Raw genomic sequence first — 20,460 nt, forward strand, 5'->3', positions numbered from 1 at the left:
TCAGCACGGCCCCATCACCATCATGCCTGTGCCAGACTAATGTCTGCCCCTGCCCGATCGCAGATCCTGCACAGGCCCAGGGTCCAGCAGGTCTGCTGGCCTGTGCAACCCTTGCTTGCGCGTGCCGGTGGGTCTCCCGGTCCTTGCTCCAGGCGCGGCAGGTGCAGGGTTAAAGCTGGGAGAGGTTTCCCTGAGTCGGGGAGGGGTGGGAAGGAGAGGAGGGGCGGACCTGTCCGGCCCCGCCCAGCTCTGGAGCCCAGTGGGGAGCCCCACGAAGCCGGCCTGAGCCCCACAACCACAGCCCGCACCCGCAGAGCCCGCACCGCGGACCCCACGCCCTAGCCCGCGCCGGTGAGTCCCACGGAGGCCGTGCTTAGGGGGATGTGGGGGGGCTCGGGGTGTTGAATCCTAAGTGCTTCCATCTGGACCCGCCCCTCCAAGCCCCCCAGAGCTGAAGTTTGGGACCCTGAAGGCCCTCACACCTCTGGGGGGAAAGGAGATGCTGGGAAGCTCAGGGATAGGCTAGGAGGGAACCCCAAAGTCCAGATGCCCATTTCTGCTGGAAACGCCCTGCCTTGGGTTCTGGGACCCTAGTCTAGTGCTAGCTCAAGGATCCAAAATCAACTCCCTCCTTTTTCTGGACACTAGAAAGGCTGGCCTCCGAAGAGCTGGCATGGGCAACACCCTGAGGTTAGTCTGTGAGGGGAAATGTGGCACCCTAGCACCCTGCTCTCCTTGTCCCAAATGCCTGGAATCTCAGCCTCATGCTGGTGGGGATAGAGAGACTATGGAGTGGGCCCCAAAGGATGGGGAGGGTACTTTGGAGTTTGATCCCTGGCGGCAGGTGCCAACGCCTGATGACTTGCCCGGGGCACGCTGGAAGCCATCCAGAGGGAGGGAACAGTGAGGATTGCTGGTGCAGACCCCTAGGCTGAGACCCATGAGGGAAAAAGAAGGGGGCCTGGGTGGTGTCATTTTACCTCCCACCTTGACCCAGATCTATTGGGAAGCTCCTAGTTGAGGGCAGGGGGTGGGAGGAGCCATGAGGCGCCATAAGAAGGGGAAAGTTGTCTGGTGTCTGAAGTCTGGTGTGCTGGCCAGCAGGGCCGGTGTTCCTCTGCTTTTCCCATCTGTGACACACTGCCAACTACTCCTTCAGTCTGAGAGGCTGGGCAGTGGCCCTGACCCTGTGTTCCTTCTCTTCTCCAGGTGAAAGCAGAGTCTCCAGACTGTCAGACTCCCCTTGTCGCCCCATCACTTTGTAGCGTGGAGGTGAGGCGTCACCATGCGCCTCACCAGATCTGCGGCATGACCAGATAGCATGGCCTGGAGGTGAAGACCATGGCTACGGGAGGTGGCCGGGCCTTTGCCTGGCAGGTATTCCCACCCATGCCCACATGCCGTGTGTATGGCACCGTGGCATATGAGGATGGGCACCTGCTAGTGTTGGGGGGCTGTGGCCGCACTGGATTGCCCCCTGGACACTGCTGAAAACACTGGACATGGGCTTCTCATACATGGCTGGCACTAGCCCCTCTGCCCACTGCCCGAGCGGGTGCAAGCTGCTGTGGTCCTGGGCAAGCAGGTGTTAGTGGTGGGTGGTGTGGAATGAGGGCCCAGAGCCCTGTGGCTGCTTGTGGAGGCCTTCCTGACCGACGAGGGCCGCTGGGAGCGCGTGCCACCCTCCCTCAGGCAGCTATGGGGGTCGCAACTTGTGGAGAGAGGTGAGTGGACTTGCAACGAAGGACTCTCCAGTGCCTCAGTTCCCCTCCCATTTTCTCACAGGGATCCTTTTCCCCTTTCAGATTGGGCAGAGATGTAACCTGTGCCTGGTTTCCCTGGATGTGTCCTGCCCTGCCTCACTCCGAGCTGGGCTTTTTAACAGCCCTAACTGCCCTTTCCAATTGGGAGATGGGAGGAAGAGCCTAGAAGGGGCTCCAGACTAGCACCTCCTTGCCCCAAGTCCCCCTCTCTGAGATTGGGAGGGGATGGCCAGTTATAAATAGTCTGGGGAGGGGAGCAGAGTAGAGCCTTGGCTCAGAGCCCAGCCAGTGCTTAGATTCTCCCCTCCCCATATGCACACATACACACTCAGGAGCCTGAGGTGGACAAAAGACCATAGTGGTCTAGGGACAGTTGCCATGGAAATACTCCAGACTCTGGATGAGATTGAATGATCTCTCCAAGGCCCCAGACATGTCCCAGCTGACCCCCGAGTGTGTTACAAGGCAAGACCCTCCTCTTCTAAAAGGGTAGGAAGTGTCCCTTGGACAGAAAGACTTAGGTTAGTACCCCTGTCCCTGTCGGGCAATACCCTAAGCCTCTTTCCCAGCTCCCAGCTGATCCCCAGAGTGCCCCTCCCCTGTCTGAGCTCCAAGCCCAGAAGATTCCCATATGCCCCAATAACCTGGTTTAAACTATCTATCCCCTCCCTTATTTGAGGGGATGCCCTCAACACCTGTGTCCCTAAAGGTCTGACCACCAGTCTTTGCTTGGATGCCAGACTTGGTTGCCATAGCGTCTCCAGGGGAGACAGACACAAAAATTAGAAATTAGATCAGCTGCCTCCTGCTCTTAACTTGAGAGAGGGTCTTGGTCAGCAAGAGGGAACCCTAGCTCCTTCCTAGCCCTTAGCACCTCCGAGCCGGCAATAGGGTTTCTGCTACTGGAGGGGGACACCACAAACACATGGGTCCCAGGTACCTCCCAACCTTACCAAGGTAGCTCTCAGAGTGGGGTGCTTTGGCCAACTGAGGATACAGTCTGAACTACTCATTTTCTATGCAGATGGCATGGTGTATGCTCTGGGGGGAAATGGGCCCTGACACGGCCCCCCAGGCCCAGGTTCGGGTCTATGAACTCGTCGGGACTGTTGGCCTCTCGCTGCCTTCCATGCCCTCCACACCCCCTGCTACGGGGGCCTCTACTTCCTACATGGGAACAAGATCTATGTCCTAGGTAAGGGGCCTGGGGATGTGGGGAAGAGGTACTGCACCCTGAATTCCTTTCCATAAAGCTGATTGGAACCAGTTGATTGTCTTGGATGAAAGCAGCTTATATTGGGTTGAGCCAAGTCTTTCGTGAGGGTCTGATCGCCAGTGGCCTGTGGGGACTGGCAAATTACCTTCTGGTACCTGAGGATCTGTGTGTGGGCAGGCTGCTGGCGGGTCTCGGTTGTGCAGGTAGCTGGGGGGGTGCAGGTGATGGAGGGGGAGGAGGAGGAGGAGCCTGCAGGCCATTGGGCTCCCCTGCAAGTGTCTGAATTCCATTGGCAGGGGGCCGCCAAGGCAAACTCCCAGTGACTGCTTTTGAGGCCTTTTGATCTGGAGGCCCGGACCTGGACCAGACACCCCAAGCTTGACCAGCCGCAGGGCCTTTGCTGGCTGTGCCATGGCCGAAGGCAGCGTCCTTTAGCCTGGGAGGCCTGCAGCAGCCCGGGCCCCCACAATTTCTACTTCCCGTCCACACTTTGTCAACACTGTGGAGATGTTCGACTTGGAGCATGGTGAGCAGGGGCTGTCTGGGATACTGGTTGACTTAGTGACCTGGAGGGTGCAGTGTGAATGAGTCGATGTCTGACCTCTACTTTCTTGCAGGGTCCTGGACCAGACTGCCCCGTAGCCTGCGCATGAGGGATAAGAGAGCTGACTTTGTGGTTGGTTCTCTGGGAGGCCACATTGTGGCCATTGGGGGCCTTGGTGAGTCTGGGGGCTAGTGATGGGGGGGGGCTCTCCCTCTGTAATAATCCAGGGAGCATGACTTTGGGGGTTTTGTTTATTGGCTTTTGTGTTTTGGGCCACACATGGTGTTCAGTACTTATTTCTGACTCTGTGCTCAAGAATCATGCCTACTGGGCATGGGGGACTATGTGGGATGTGGGGGACAGAACTCAGGTCAGCTGCATGCAAGGCAAGTACCCTAGCTGCTGCTCTTCTATCACTCTGGACCCCAGGGGGCAGGGTTTTGTGATCACCCCTTATTCAATCTGAATTGGGCAGGATCTGATCTATCTGAGCTAGCTCTTGGGGAGGGGTTCTCCTCCATTCCTGAGTATCTATTTGGCACAGATATAGGGGGAAAAGCAATGGGGCAAATGATAGCTGCTATGAATAGACAATTTCAATGGTAAATAACCCCTGGTGAATGGGCACAGAGAGGAGCAAGACTGATTCAAGCCTTTTCTAGGGTGATGCTTGGGCCATGCTTTGGGATCAAAGAGCAAAGACCTGGAACCCCTGGAGCCTGAACTAGAGTCTGACCTCTGTCTCCTTTCCTGCAGGAAATCAACCGTTGCCCTCTGGGCTCTGTGGAGGCTTCAGCTGGCTCGACGAGGCGCTGGGGAGTCATTGCCTGCCATTCCCCCACTGCTCGTTGCTCCTGCTCTAGTCTGCAGGCTGGGCCCCGACTGTTTGTCATTGGGGGTGTGGCCCAGGGTCCCAGTCAAGCTGTGGAAGCACTGTGTCTTCGTGATGGGGTCTGAATGTCTGTCTATTTGGGGCAGTTTGGTACCACACGGCAGATCCTGTGACCGCTTCTGCTGCTAAGGAAGGTCACTGTCGGCTCTGTGGGATCAGAGTGGGGGAAGGCACAGGAGTAAGCACTGAAGACACAGCTTTGGGGACTTGGGGGGGCTCTGTCTTTAGCAATAAGACCACACACATGCTTACACCTACCTTTACCACCATTTATTCATGGACCATTCCTGCTGCTCCACCCTTGCTCTGGAACCTACTGATCCCTCTCTCCATTTGGGAAGTAGCTAGGAGGGGGAGAGCTGACCTCTCTGCCCTCATGTGGTCACTTGCTTTACCTGGAATGGAATAAGGACTGGCCCACCCAAATGAGTGTTCCTAAAGTATTTAGCCTTTAGCAACCTGCCTTGGAGTCCCCTTGGTACTAGAAGCATTCAAAGAGGATGGGGACCAGAAACAGAAGAAAGAAGCAGGATGCAGAGACTTCTAGAATGCCAGAGAAATGTTAGCTTTTGGGCCTGTACAACCTGCTGGCTGTGACCTTGGAAAGTCATTTCACCTCTCTGTGCCTCAGTAATCCTCATTTGTAAATGGGGGTACTTCGAAACCTTGCTGGCCCCACCTACCTCACAGGGCTGTTGTGAGGATGCAGGGAGTTAAGATGTGGAAGTAAAAGTGTTGGTAATATCTGGTGTGTTGGCCCCTGGTATAGATGCTTGTGCTCCCTTGAGTCTTCCAGAGATACAGGTCCAAAAGGAGCTTACTGGATACTGATTCATGGCCCTACGGAGTTAGTGGTGGTGTCTTAGTCTATAAAACCACAGCTGCTTCTATGATGCCATCAGACTACCAGCCTGCCCTACTGTGCTGCTGTCATGGATCTCAGGGTGGTGACCCAGAGAAACTCTCAGAAAGTAACCCCAGGGGCTGGAGAGACAGCACAGCGGTAGAGTGTTTTTGCCTAGAATGCAGCCAACCCAGGACAGATGGTGGTTCGAATTTTGGAATTCCATATGGTCCCCCAAGCATGCCAGGGGCGATTTCTGAGCACAGAGCCAGGAGTAACCCCTAGCACTGCCAGGTGTGAACTAAAAACCAAAAAAAAAAAAAAAAAAAAGAAAGAAAGAAAGTAACACCACATGGCAGAATCATGGGAGGATGCCCTCCAGCTTATCAAAGAGAAAGTAGATCGTGGGAAAGGAATCCTCCAAAACAACTGTAGGGAAGGCACCTCTTGGGTACATGGCCACCTCTATGGCCATCCCATAGGCAACTGTACTCAGTGCTGAAGCTCATAGCTGGGCATGCTACGAGAAGAGAGTTGGGGGTCCTTGATCCCATCTGCTGTGGTCATCGTAATACTTACGAAAACTTAGCCTCCTGTGTTGTTGTTGTTGTTTTTTTTTGTCATTTTGTCATTTGTCAAATGTCATTTGTCATTCCCTTCTCAATGACAAGGCTGCCAGGCATCCAACACTGGGCACAACAACACAGGGGCCAGGTGCAGGACATGGCAGTATTTTCCAGCTTTTCAGCTTTCCTGGGCTGCAAGTACAGACCGACTCCATACCAGTCATTCTTTAATGGACCAGTTGAGACACTCTGAGACCCCATTATGAAAGTAGTGTGCTGCAGTTGCTTGCGCCTTGGGATATCCGGGAGGTTGGACAGTGGGGTTGTGGGGTCAAGGGTTTTGGGTTGTACCTCGTTGATTCCATAGTGGCCATCTCGGAAGGGATGACAGAAGTTCTGCTGATACGTGGTATAGATACTGGGTGTCTGGAGCTGTATAAAGTGGACAAGGCGCTGAGGGAAGTCACTAAATCCTGTTTTTTTCTGGAAACTGGTCTGGTAGGAGGACACATGGGGCCGCTGTTGACTCAACTCCAGCTCACAGGGTGCCCAGCGCAGGAAATTGTGTTGCTGCCACAGTTGTTGTAGATCTTTCCGCCTCCCGATTCCCTGCAGCATCCAGTAGGGACCCTTCACAAAAGGTCCACAGTCAGGTCACAATTTGGGTACCAGGCCCCTTCTATTGACCTCTCCTAAACCTAACCCTGGCCTGTACCTAGACCTTTATGGCCTGCCTCCCTATTAATTCCTTCCATTCCAGGATAAAGATCCCAGAAAGTTAGTGGCCCCTGAGTTGTGTACACATAGTCAGGGGCCAGTTGAATCCCAGAGCAGAGTTCCCTCTATTCAGGGATAGGCTATGACAGAGACTATTTGGGAGACAAAAATCCTCTCTCTGTGTCAGGCCACCTCCCATTTGGGAATGTTTGGTCTCCTCCACCCTACCTCAATTTTACCCTAACAGGAGGCTTCCTCTCTTCAACACTCACTTTGTCGTAGGAAGTACGGTTGTCATGCTTGGAGAAGTAATGTTGTCTCACTGGCTCCTTGAAAGACAGTGAGAGAGAAAGTGAAAGGGGGAAAATGTAGTTCCTTGACATCATTCCCTTAGAGCCCTCGCTCGACAGAGGGAAGCTTCCAGGAGCAACTGTCCCTGACTGTCAACAACTTAAAAGGCAGACCCAACTTAACTCAGCACATTTCTCCTGGAATTTGTCATCCTGGCTTTTGACCCCAATCTAGGAGCAGCATGGGGCCAGAGGAGGCTTGGGGGATGCTGGGAATTGAACGTGGATTGGATGGGGCACTGCTCTACCTGACATTGTTTTCTCTGATCCAAGTCACCTTTCTCTCTCACCAAAACAATAGAGTTTTCTATGGAAACCTGTTCCCAACCTTGTCCCTTCAGTCTATGTCTTCTTTTTTGTTTTTGTTTTTGAGCCACACCCAGTGACGCTCAGTGGTAACTCCTGGCTATGCACTCAGAAATCGCTCCTGGCCTGGGGGACCATATGGGACGCTGGGGGATCAGACCATGATCTGTCCTAGGCAAACACGGGCAAGGATAAGGTGCTTGCACCACCACTCCGGCCCCAGTCTATGTCTTCTTAAAAGACAGACTCTTTTTTTTGTTTTGTTTTGTTTTTGGGTCACACCCAGCAGTGCTCAGGGTTCTTCCTGGCTCTACACTCAGAAATCGCTCCTGGTGGGGCCGGGAAGGTGGCGCTAGAGGTAAGGTGTCTGCCTTGCAAGTGCTAGCTATAGGATGGACTGCAGTTCGATCCCCCGGCGTCCCATATGGTCCCCCCCAAGCCAGGAGCGACTTCTGAACGCATAGCCAGGAGTAACCCCTGAGCATCAAACGGGTGTGGCCCAAAAACCAAAAAAAAAAAAAAAAAAAAAGAAATCGCTCCTGGCATATGGGATGTCGGGATTCGAACCACCATCCTTCTTCATGCAAGGCAAATGCCCTACCTCCATGCTATCCCTCCTGCTCCAGACTTATTCTTTTTTTTTTTTTTTTTTTTGGTTTTTGGGCCACACCTAGCGGTGCTCAGAGGTTACTCCTGGCTATCTGCTCAGAAATAGCTCCTGGCAGGCATGGGGATGGGGGGTGGGTGGGAACCATATGGGATGCCAGGAATCGAACCAACAACCTTAGGTCTTGGGTTGGCTGCTTGCAAGACAAACGTCGCTGTGCTATATCTCCGGCCCCCAGACTCATTCTTTTAATAGATTAAATCAGGTTATTTCCCTTGATTGCTGGAAATCCACAATAATTCATGTTTATGAAAACCAAACTCTTCCTAGTGGTTCATACACACAAATGAGATCGAATACACTTTTACTTCCAGTGATATCGGCCTCCTTTCACTCTTCAAACACGCCACATGCTCCTCCACCTTGGGTTCTTGCATCACCTGTTTGTTTTGCCTGGGACCCCTCTCAAAGCTGTCCATGATTTAGTCTCACTTCCTGAATACTACACTAGTGTTGCATTAAATAATTAACGATGGAGCTGGATGGAGATGGATGGATGGAGGGATTTTTCTCTGCCATCCCAGGCCACGTGGCTCCGCAATCCCCATTCAGCTGGCGGGTCCCAGGTTTAAGTGAACGGCGGAATCAGACTCATCCAGAGACAGGCATCAGGAAACATCAACTTTATTCATGCCCTATCCACCATATGTGTAGCCTATATCATAACCTTTAAAGCATTCAGCCATTCTTAGCTAGCCATGCATCTTAACTCCTTTCAGCCATCTTCCCTTTGACCTCCATGCTGGCAAAAGACCAAAAGAGCAAAAAAGGGCCTAATCCCCTGGGTCAAAGGCCTTATCTACCTTTTCCAAGACCCCTCCCAGGAAATGGGTGGGGTCTTGCAGGTAAGGTCAAGTTACCTAGGAAGAATGGAGGGATGAGGCTTCACACTAGTAGTTCCACCATTGCAACTCTTCATTTTTCATCTTCTATATATGATTATCACAATGTTACAGCTCATTGATGTGCCTGACTAAAACAAGTTTATTATAAATAAATCATTGTCTTGCCCACATCTGCATCTTCAACAGTGAGAACAGTGCCTGTCTGTGTTCAATATATGTTTGCTGAAAAAAACAGCAAAAAGGTGCAGAAGACCCCCAGGGCATTTTCTCTGGACCATTTGGGGACAGCACAAGACCATACCCTCTCTCCCAAGAGACATACTCCTCAAGCTTTTAGACCTCAGAGAAATCTCTCACAAGACCCTCTACCCAACCTTGGTGCATGGTCGTTTCCCCATACCCCCTCTTCCCCAGTGACTCAGCTTTTCTTTCAGCAAACTGGAACAAAGTTCCTGATGAGTTCAGGCTTGGTTAGGTTGAGGTATGAGTAATAACTGACAGTCAGTTCCCAGATAGCAGACAGGAATTAGTTCTCCTCCAGATTCCTGAGGCAGAATTTCAGGGTTGAATTTGTGAACTGTGTATTTAACACGCTCCTATTTGCTCCTCTTGCTAAAGACAGCTGGTGGTAGTCTCCAGTGGAATGGAAGTTCATGAGGAAACATCATAGGGAGCCACTTGGCTTTATCTTTCATTGCCTATAAAGAAAGCTAACCTGACAGGAACGGAAACCCTAGAACCCTTTAGAAAAAAATAGAAGGAAAACTTCATTTTTTTTTTTTTTTTGGTTTTTGGGCCACACCCGGTAACGCTCAGAAGTTACTCCTGGCTATGTGCTCAGAAGTTGCTCCTGGCTTGGGGGACCATATGGGACACGGGGGATCAAACCTCGGTCCGTCCAAGGCTAGCGCAGGCAAGGCAGGCACCTTACCTTTAGCGCCACCGCCCAGCCCCAAAAACTTCATATTTTTATTTAGCTTTTTTTGGGGGTGGGGGCACACTTAGTGATGCTCAGAAGTTACTCCTGGCTCTGCATTCAGGAATTATTGCTGGAGGTGTCAGGAGATGATGGGAATCGAACCCAAATCACCCATGTACAAGACATGTACTCTCCCATTGTACTATCTCATCAGCCCTGAAAAATCTTCATATTTTCAATTGCCAGCCGATGCAACTGCTGGTAGTTGCATGTCTAGTCTTTAAGAGAAACTGTGAAACTGTTTTTCAGAGTGTTGGTACTATTTTGCATACATCAGGAATGTATGAATGATCCAGTTTCTCTGCACACCAACATTTGAGTTAGGCAGAGAGTTGTGGGGCTGGAGAGATAGCATGGAGGTAAGGTGTTTGCCTTTGATGCAGAAGGTCATAATTTTGACTGCCAGGAGCAATTTCTGAGCATGGAGCCAGGAGTATCTCGTGAGCACTGCCGGGTGTGACCCCAAAACCACACACACACACACACACACACACACACACACACACACACAAAAGGCAGAAAGTTGTTAGTCTTGACATCAAAAGCAAGAAAAAATTAATAAATGAATTTTTTTTTTGTTTTGGCTACACCTGGCAATGCTTAAGGATTACTTCTGGTTTTGTGGTAAGGGGTCTAAAGAGGGTACTTGGGACCAAACTTAGGCATGCAAGGCAATTGCCCTATTTGCCTAATAAATTAAATCTTTTTTTAAAATAAATATTATTGTTATGCTTTATGAAAGTCCATGTGAAGGGCCCGGAGAGATAGCACAGCGGCGTTTGCCTTGCAAGCAGCCGATCCAGGACCAAAGGTGGTTGGTTCAAATCCCGGTGTCCCATATGGTCCCCCGTGCCTGCCAGGAGCTATTTCTGAGCAGACAGCCAGGAGTAACCCCTGAGCACCGCTGGGTGTGGCCCAAAAACCAAAAAAAAAAAAAAAAAGAAAATAAAGAAAGTCCATGTGAAGAGGAGAAGAGTTGCAGAAGGGAAAGAATATCTTCAAGCTACATATTCATTAAATAATTAACATCTACAGTGTAAAAAGGATGCTCATAACTCAAAAGTAAAATACCAATCCTTGGGGCCAGAGCAGTGGCACAAGCAGTTAGCCTGCAATAGCCTAGGACAGACCATGGTTTGATTCCCTGGCTTCCCATATGGTCCTTCAAGCCAGGAGTGATTTCTGAGCGCATAGCCAGGAATAACTCTTAAGTATCACTGGGTATGGCCCAAAAACCCCCAAAATCAAAAACAAGCAAAACAAAAACAAAAAACAAAACAATTCAATTAGAAATGGGCAAAGATCTGGAGTCATTTCATTGAAGAGAATTTACAGGCAAAACAAACCATACACCATTATATAAATAATCCATGCAAAGTTACCTAACATCATTAAAAATTAAAATGTCAATTAAAACCAACAGAGAAGTTAAAATAAAAAATGGTAATAATAATAGAGGAACCAGAGCTATAATGCAGCAGATAGGGCACTTGCCTTGCATGAGGCCAATCTAGATTCGATCCCCTCGGCATCCCATATGGTCCCCCTGAGCTGTGAGGAGTGAGTCCTGAGTGAAGAGCCAGAAATGACCCCTGAGGAAACCACCAGGTATGACTGAAAATGATGGTGATACTGCAAAGAAATTGTTCATTCATACACTACCTGTGAGAATATAAAATAGTTTATTTTTAAAACAAGTCCAGGAGGTAGGTCAGTGCCTGAAAGTGCCTGTCTTGGAAGCATGAGCCTAAAATCTGCCCCAGTGCTACCTACATGTCTCAAGGATGCTGCTGTCTGGGACTCCCAGTGTTGCAATAGAGGATGCAATCTGTCCACACAGCCAGGAGTCTGAGCCCTGCAACTGAAGTATGCAAGCACCAGAATACCGAAAGACATGAACACACATGTAGCCAGAGGTGGCAATTCCTGGTAGCATATAAGCTACCATATAAGCATATAAGCACCATAATATCCCTCTACTGAATTCTACAAACAGAGATGTGCATGTATGGGGCTGGGAAGGTGGCGCTAGAGGGGAAGGTGTCCTGCCTTGCAAGCGCTAGCCAAGGAAGGACCGCGGTTCGATCCCCCGGCGTCCCATATGGTCCCCCCCAAGCCCACGGGCGATTTCTGAGCGCATAGCCAGGAGTAGCCCCTGAGCGTCAAATGGGTGTGGCCCAAAAACCAAAACCAAAAAAAAAACAAAAACAAAAAAAAAGAATGTGCAGATACACACCACAGCTAGATGGGGCACAAGCCACCATGACCACTTGCAGGCACATGTGTGAGCAACAAAACCTAAAAATGTGTGACTTTCTTAGTACCAACTGAGGCTCAACACCATACTCTGTGTTGAGCTAACCAAACCAGCAGGCTAAGAATGTTCACTGGATCATATTTTCTATTAAAGTTGGGCCAGCCGTGCAGTAGCAATAGTATTGCAGGTAGAATTTTTTTTTTTTTTTGGTTTTTGGGTCACACCTGGGCAGCACTCAGGGCCCACTCCTGGCTCTATGCTCAGAAATCACTCCTGGCAGGCTCAGGGTACTGTATGGGATGCCGGGATTTGAACCACCGGACCTTCTGCATAGCAAGGCAAATGCTTACCTCCATGCTGTCTCTGCCTTGCACATGGCCAACCAGCTTTAATTGTTGGCATCCATTCACCAGGGAGCAGTTCCTAAGTGCAGAGCCAGGAGTAACTCCTGAGCTTTATCTGGGTGTGGTCCCAAAATTAACAAAACATTTCTAAAACCTAAAAGTGAGGCCAGAGGGCCAGAATGATAGTACAGCGGGTAGATCATTGGCCTTGCATGTGGTCTTAAGTTAATACTTGGTCACTATATTTGGTCCTCTTCAGTACCCCAGGGTGTGGCACAAACACAAACTATGAAAATGTGGGACCAGAGAAATAGAAGAGGGGGCAAGGCACTTGTTTTGCATGTAGCTGACTCCAGTTCAATTCCTTAGGACCAAATATGGTTCCCTGAACTCCTCCGTGAGTGATCCTTGTGCACAGAGCCAGGAGTAGCCCCTGAGTGATGTTGGGTGGCCCAAAGCCCTCCTCCAAAAGTGTATGATGCTCACTTCTACAGTGAGCAACACAACTGTCTTTGCAAGTGCAGCAAGTGTGTGTGCAAGTCTCAGGTTACCACTACAACAGCTAGCAAAACAAAAGGGAAAATGTGAAAACAATAATAAAAATGAGAATGCAATAAATCACATCACTGAGCAATTGTCCTGGTGTGTATTTATTCCAGAGGAATAGGAACCTTCATTCACCCCAAACACATGCACCCAAATGTTCATAACAGCTTTATATTATGAGAATCAAAACCTGAATCAAGGGGCCGGCGAGGTGGCGCTAGAAGTAAGATGTCTGCCTTGCAAGCGCTAGCCAAGGAAGGACCATGGTTCGATCCCCCAGCATCCCATATGGTCCCCCCAAGCCAGGGGCGATTTCTGAGCACTTAGCCAGGAGTAACCCCTGAGCATCAAATGGGTGTGGCCCGAAAAAACAAAACAAAACAAAAAAAACCCTGGAATCAGTCCAGATACCTTTTAAATTTTGAATGATTAAACAAACAGGCACCTACATATCATAAAGTGGTACTCAATTAAAAATAAATAGAATAGGGCCAGACCGATTGCACAGCAGGCAAAGCAGGAGTGATTTCTGAGTGCAGAGCCAGGAGTAACCCTGGCTTCACTGAGCACCACTGGGTGCGACCCCCAAAAACACCACCACTACTACTACCCCCACCACCACAACAAAATAATAAGGGAATAAGCTACAGATACACATAACAGGAAAATCTCTGAGAAATAATGTTAAGCAGTATGAATCAGTCTCCAGGGTCTGGGGAGACAATGCAGCAGATAAAACACTTGCCTTACACACAATTGACTTAAGGTTGTTCCTGGCAACCCATATGGTCCTTTAGCCCTGCTAGAAGAGATCCCTAAGCAGAGTCAGAACTAAACCTTGGATTTGGCCCCAAACGAAACAAGCAGATTAGTCTCCAAAAGTTGTGCACAATATTGCTTCATTTATTTAACACTGATTTTTTTTTTCCTTTTCTTTCCATTTCCCCCCTTTGGTGAGGTACACACCTGGTAGTGCTCAGGGCTTATTTCTTGCTCTGTGTTCAGAGATCACTTCTGCTAGTGGTGGTGCTCAAGGGACCATATGCAATGTAGTGTCAGATAAAATGTAAGTCTGTTACATAGGCCGGAGTTATAGCACAGTGGGCAGGCATTTGCCATGCACGCAGCCAAGCCAGGTTCCATCCCTAGAATCCCACGGTCCTGCAAGTCTGCCAGGAGTAATTTCTGAGTGAAGAGCCAGGAGTAACCCAAGTGCCAGTGGGTGTAGCCACCCCCCCAAAAAAAGTCTGCTGCATGTAGGATAAGGACCTTAATTCCTATACTAGTGCTCTCCTCTCAACATAATTCGTTTTTTGGTGATAGAGGTCACACTGGAAGCTCAGGGGCCATACCTGGTTCTTTTTGTTAGTTTGTTTGTTTTTGGGTCACACCTGGCAGCGCTCAGGGGTTACTCCTGGCTCAATACTCAGAAATTGCTCCTGGCAGGCTCGGGGGACCATATGGGATGCTGGGATTCGAACCACCTTCCTTCTGCATGCATGGCAAACGCCTTATCTCCATGCTCTCTCTCCTGCCCCCATACCTGGTTTTTGTGCTCAGATGTCACACATGGCTCTGTGTTCATGGACTACACCTGGTGGTGTGTGTTGGTCTTTTCTTTTAACCATTGTTGTGGCTCCAGTTGTAAGCTAGAAAAGTGTCTAAATCTCTATACTATTTATCTACCCTGAAAAAAAAATTTTTTTTTTTGGTTTTTGGGTGGCACTCAGGGGTTATTCCTGACTCTGTGCTCAGAAATCACTCCTGGCAGGCTCAGGGGACCATATGAGATGCCGGAGGTAGGGTGATGTGGGGTATTGACCAGAATTGGCACATGCAAGGCAAATACCCTACTGAATTTGCTATCACTTGCGCCCTCCGCCCTGATTTCTTTCTTACTTTCTTTAAGGGGGTGGGGAAACACTTAATGCTATTAAGAGATCCTAGGGGCTATTTTTGTTAACATTAAGCTAGAAATTTTTTTTTTCTTTTTTTTTTTTTTTTTTTTTTTTGGTTTTTGGGCCACACCCGGTAACGCTCAGGGGTTACTCCTGGCTATGCGCTCAGAAGTCGCTCCTGGCTTGGGGGACCATATGGGACACCGGGGGATCGAACCGCGGTCCGTTCAAGGCTAGCGCAGGCAAGGCAGGCACCTTACCTTTAGCGCCACCGCCCGGCCCCTAGAAATTTTTTTTGGTGCCACATCTAGAGGTGCTCAGGGCTTGCTCCTTGGCTCTGAGCTCAGAGATAATTCCTGGTGAGACTCAGAGAACCATATGGAATGTCGTTTGAATTCAGCTCAGTATGCAAGGCAAGCACCAATGCTGCTTTACTTTCTTACCAGCACCCATTTAGAACATCTTTTTAAGGTGACATTAGTTTGAATGTAAATTTGGGAAAAATTGGGGGCTGCCAGGAGTTAGAAGGGTCAATAGAGCGAATTGGGAGACTGAAGGGTACAGCAACAAGGAACCTTATGATGTGGCATGGTAAACTGACAGAGATGGGGAAGACACAAACCTACATAGATAATAACAGTTTATTATTTTTAGTTTTGGCATCACTCCCTGGCAAGGCTCAGGGGATCATGCAGTAGAGGGAATTCAGGGACCCACACAAGCAAAGCATGTGTCCCAGTGTCTGAGCCATCTCCCCTGGCCCCGGATATATTGTTGTAGATTTTAATTATATTAAAACACAACAACTACAAGGAAAACTGGGGAACATTTTAATGAGAGAAATAGATAAAATCTTGTGATATGGTATGTGATATACCTTAGTTCTGAAATATGAGGGTGCCAGACTAGTATAAATATAAAACAATGTCTTATTCTTTCTTTACTCCTTCCTTATGATCTATAATGATCTCCACAAAAAATCTTTTTTTTTCCTTTCAATATTTTGAGCCATACCATCAGTGTTCAGAGATTACTCCCGGCTTTGCACTCAGGAGTTACTCCTAATGGTGCTCAGGGGACCATATGGGGTGCTGGGGACCAAGCTGGGTTGCCACATGCAAGCAAGTGCACTACCAATTGTACTATTTCTCCAGTCCCTGCACCAAAAATCCTTACTTTGAAGAAAATTGTGGGCGCCTGGTATAAGTTCTAATTGACCTGCAAATTTTCTCCCCCACATCCATCCTCAGTTATAAAGTTCACACATAATCTTAGAAAATGGATGCTTCTGTTGTCAGGCAGCTCTGACTGTGGAAAACCCTCTATTTTCACAGTGGCAGGATAATCTATTTACCTCCCACTAGTTTGAGTTCTGTTCTCACAGCTGTGGGAGCCTGGTGAGAAGTTCATTATTCCCTCCCTACCCAGGCAGTTGGGAGAACTCTTGGGGAAAATTTTACATGCATCTTCAATTCTATTCCGTTGGGGGCTCCTTTCCCACCAAAGTGGTAAAAACATATAGATAGCTCCAGTAAATGTGGGACTTGGGCGGGGGTTTGTATGTGGAGGTCAGTTTGTTTGGATATAGAAGGGAGAGGGATCCTGTACAGAGAGTAGTACAATGAGGTGTGGGGGAGTAGAGAAACAGCACTCATAGAGCCACCAAGAAATCTAGCCTTGGGGCCGAAGCCAGTGGGCACAAGCAAGTCTTGCACGTGGCTGACCCAGAATGGATCTGGATTTGATCCCCGGCATCCCATATGGTCCCCCAAGCCAGGAGTGATTTCTGAGCACATAGCCAAGAGTAACACCTGAGTGCAGTCAGGTGTGGTCCAAAAACAAAAAACAAGGAAGGAAGGAAGGAAGGAAGGAAGGAAGGAAGGAAGGAAGGAAGGAAGGAAGGAAGGAAGGAAGGGAGGGAGGAAGGAAGGAAGGAAGGAAGGAAGGAAGGAAGAAAGGAAGAAGGAAGGAAGGAGGAAGGAAAAAAGAAGGAAGGAAGGAAAGAAAGAAAGAGAGAAGAAAGAAAGAATAATTAAATAATTTAAATAAAGATAATTATAAAAAAGAAAGAAGGAAAAAAGAAAGAAAGAAGGAAAAAAGAGAAAGAAAGAAAGAGAGAGAGAAAGAAAGAGAGAAAGAAAGAAAGAAAGAAAGAAAGAGAAAGAAGAGAGAGAGAGAAGAGAGAGAGAAGAAAGAAGAGAGAAAGAAAGAAAGAAAGAAAGAAAGAAAGAAAGAAAGAAAGAAAGAAAGAAAAAAAGAAAGAAAGAAAAAAAGAAAGAAAGAAAGAGAAAGAAAGAAAGAAGAGAAAGAAAGGAAGAAGAAGGAGGGGCCGGGCGGGGGTGGCGCTAAAGGTAAGGTGCCCTGCCTTGCCTGCGCTAGCCTTGGAGGACCGCGGTTTCGATCCCCCTGGTGTCCCATATGGTCCCCCAAGCCCCAGGAGCAACCCTTCTGAGCACATAGCCAGGAGTAACCCTGAGCGTTACGGGTGTGGCCCAAAAACCAAAAAAAAAAAAATAAAAATATAAGGGCCCGGGCTGGTGGCGCTGGAGGTAAGGTGCCTGCCTTGCCTGCGCTAGCCTTGGAGGACCGCGGTTCGATCCCCCTGGTGTCCCACTATGGTCCCCAAGCCAGGAGCAACTTCTGAGCACATAGCCAGGTGTAACCCCCTGAGCGTCACCGGGTGTGGCACAAAAACCCAAAAAAAAAAACAAAAAAAAAAAAGAAAGAAAGAAGGAAGGAAGGAAGGAAAGAAAGAGAGAGAGAGAAAGAAAGAAAGAAAAGAAAGAAAAATGATAAGAAAAGAAAGAAAGAAGAAAGAAAAGAAAGAAAGAAGAAGAAGAAAGAAAGAAGAAAGAAAGAAAGAAAGAGAAAGAAAGAAGAAGAAAGAAAAGAAAGAAAGAAAGAAAGAAAGAAAGAAAGAAAGAAGAAAAATCAGACAAGAAAGAACAGAAGAGAAATCAGACAGACAGCTAGCCCTATATACATGGCTTGTGACTCCTGGTAGCCCTGATTGATCAATCAGTTGATAGCTTGTTGGTAGACAGAAGAAATCTTTATTTTCAATTATTTGGTCTCATCCTTTAACTCCAGACCCTAACAAAGACTCATGTGTGTCCCAGGGAAAGGCTGGAACCACCCTTATCAGTTGATCTGTGGTTAGGCTGAGGGGATGCTCTCGGAATCTGAGAAGCAGAAATCTACCCACATCCCACACCGGCTATCCCATCCCTAGGGCTGTTGTGTACCTGGCATCGCTGCAGGAACAGGTCTGGAGGCTGGGGCTTGGCTGCGAGGCGATATTCTTGAGCACCATCACTCCTGAATTGACCTCTGTAGTGCCCATAGAAGCCACTGTTGTACTATAATAAGGCAGGCAGGAGGGTGAATCCCATCCAAAACCCCCACCCTACCAGTCCTAAAAGTTAGGGGCCACAGGCCAGAAAATGACTCGAAGAAGTAGCACAACTGTGCAGAAGAGCCAGTGGAAGGGTCTCACCCATCCTCAACTCTGCTGGCTCACCCGGCAGGACTATATGCGAAGGAAGGGAAAGGACTTCTGCCTTCGTGTTCAGGGATCTCTCCTACTGGTTTTCAGCGGACTGTATAGTGTTGGTGATCAAACTAGGTTTGACCACCTGCAAGGTCAGTGCATTAATCCTGTATTATTTTCTAGCAACAACTAAGCATTTCTACAATAGAATAAAGAGCAAAAGCAAAGGCTCAAAGTACAAACTTTTCATTGAGAACTTCCTAAGGCTGAAGGTGCATCTAATCCTCCTCAGTTATAGTCCTGAACAGAAAAACCTGTTCCAAAATGACTTCACAAGGATCATAGGATTGGGAGCCCCCTTGTCTTTTTATCCCATCAAAGATTTGCTTATCCATCCTCTTACTGTCAAACAGCCTTGACACTCTCTTCAGTTAAGTTTAACAGTACTTGGTCATTTTTATAGTCCAGATAATGACAATGAGCTAGGCGTAGGATATAGAGATGGAGGAAAACAATCTTTGTCTTTAAGATAACCCCAGGTTAGAGAATGGTCAGTCCACAATTTTGGAATCAAGCGAATATCTGAGTAGATGGGAAGGCTAGAAGACATAGGGGGGTGATGAGTAAAAGGGTCTGAAAGAATAAGTCAAGCTCCAGGGTTACCTCAGGATGCTACCTCAGGAAATGGGAAGTTCATTGTACTCCAAGCAGCCTGGATTCTCACCAATTTATCTGGAGGGGGGAGGTCTTTTGGCTTTACTCTCATGATTTCTTCAAATTTTAGGACCTACCATAGGGCCAGGGGCCAGGATTAGTTCATAAATGCATTCTTACCCAAGAGCCTACGATATAGCTTTTCATCCTTCCAGGAAGAGAGAAGAAAGGGCAAACGTCCTCTTATCTTCTGAGACTACTTCTGAGAAAAGAGAATTTTTGGAACTCAGCTTGTTGTTGCTTAGTGATAAAAGGGTCCGTGACTGCATAATGCTGCTGATTACAGAGGCAGATCCAACCCTCTACCTCTTTGTGCTTCCTTCAGTTTTCACTTCCTCATGAAAAAACTGTTCTTTAACTGAAGAGCCATGGAGAGTCCTTATAGAGATCCTTTTTTTTGGGGGGGCCCACACCCAGCGGTGCTCAGGGGTTACTCCTGGCTATCTGCTCAGAAATAGCCCCTGGCAGGCACGGGGGACCATATGGGACACCGGGATTTGAACCAATGACCTTCTGCATGAAAGGCAAACACCTTACCTCCATGCTATCTCTCCGGCCCCATAGAGGTCTATCTATAAGGCTCCACAATGGAGTCCGATGTACTCACAGTCAATGAATTATAAAAAATCATTTTATGGGTCACTCCTGCATTATTAAATTGTTAATAATTTGACTGAGTGCATATGTATGTCTGCATGTACCACACCCATGTGGTCACCAGGGCTTCCACTCTTAGTTGGGACATATGTATAAGTGATGGCTGTGATCCCCCTGGTTTTGCTGTGGTGCTGATATTTATGCTTGTCAGAGGCCAAACTTTCTGGCCAAAGCACTAACACATATTTATTTATTTATATGGTGGGGTTGGGTCACACCCAGCATTGTTCAGAGGTTACTCCTGGTTCTGTGCTCAGGGGTCATACCTGGTGGTGCCCAGAGGACCATATGGGATGCCAAGGATTGAACCTGGGTTGGCTGCGTACAAGGCAAATGCCCTACCCACTGTGTATCATTTTGGCCCAACGTCTTTATTTATGAAGAACTTGTGACTTTTCTTTTCCTTTATTTATTTATGTATTTAGTCTTTTGGGTGGTTTTTATTTATTTAGTCTTTTGAGCACCCGGTGGTGCTCAAGTATTATTTCTAGCTCTGGAGTAACTACTGGTGGTGCTCAGGGGAACATATGCAATGCCAGGGAGTGAACTTTGGTCAGCTGGGGATGTGCCTTACCCACAGTACTATTGGTATGGCCCTGAATTCTTGGCTTTTGATAATCAGCCTTAACACTTCTTTGTTTGTATGTTTGGGGGCCACACCCAGCAATGCTCCAGCTCTTTGAACTATTTGTCTGGCTCCTCCCTTTTTCTCCCTTTCCCTAGTTGTAGTGATGAGGGGGCTAACACAAAGTTGTTTTACTTTCTCAACTGCTGGATTTGCATGGTAGTAACCCCCTTTGTGAGTTTTGTTGTTAGTACATGGTGCTCATTGGGATCACAGGCTTTACAGCTTTACATATCTCTG

At 48.3% G+C, this 20,460-nt stretch overlaps 2 protein-coding genes across 2 annotated transcripts; one reads left to right on the forward strand and one right to left on the reverse strand.

Moving 5' to 3' along the window:
* The first annotated feature begins 1,214 nt into the window (after nt 1-1,214).
* Nucleotides 1,215-4,612, forward strand: KLHDC8B (kelch domain containing 8B). Its single transcript, XM_049777448.1, is given in 15 exon segments — nt 1,215-1,560; nt 1,562-1,670; nt 1,673-1,713; nt 1,715-1,724; nt 2,788-2,813; nt 2,815-2,857; nt 2,860-2,958; nt 3,276-3,316; nt 3,318-3,350; nt 3,352-3,408; nt 3,410-3,454; nt 3,457-3,505; nt 3,597-3,698; nt 4,280-4,290; nt 4,292-4,612. Coding segments are annotated over 15 exon segments (1,074 nt in total). The 5' UTR covers nt 1,215-1,341; the 3' UTR covers nt 4,481-4,612.
* Nucleotides 4,613-6,045: 1,433 nt separating this feature from the next.
* Nucleotides 6,046-19,112, reverse strand: C7H3orf84 (chromosome 7 C3orf84 homolog). The gene is given in 5 exon segments (XM_049777696.1): nt 6,046-6,099; nt 6,102-6,455; nt 6,815-6,871; nt 17,980-18,093; nt 19,059-19,112. Coding segments are annotated over 5 exon segments (606 nt in total). The 5' UTR covers nt 19,086-19,112.
* Nucleotides 19,113-20,460: the final 1,348 nt, after the last annotated feature.

Source organism: Suncus etruscus, chromosome 7 (genome assembly GCF_024139225.1).
Source record: "Suncus etruscus isolate mSunEtr1 chromosome 7, mSunEtr1.pri.cur, whole genome shotgun sequence".
Classification (NCBI taxonomy): domain Eukaryota; kingdom Metazoa; phylum Chordata; class Mammalia; order Eulipotyphla; family Soricidae; genus Suncus; species Suncus etruscus.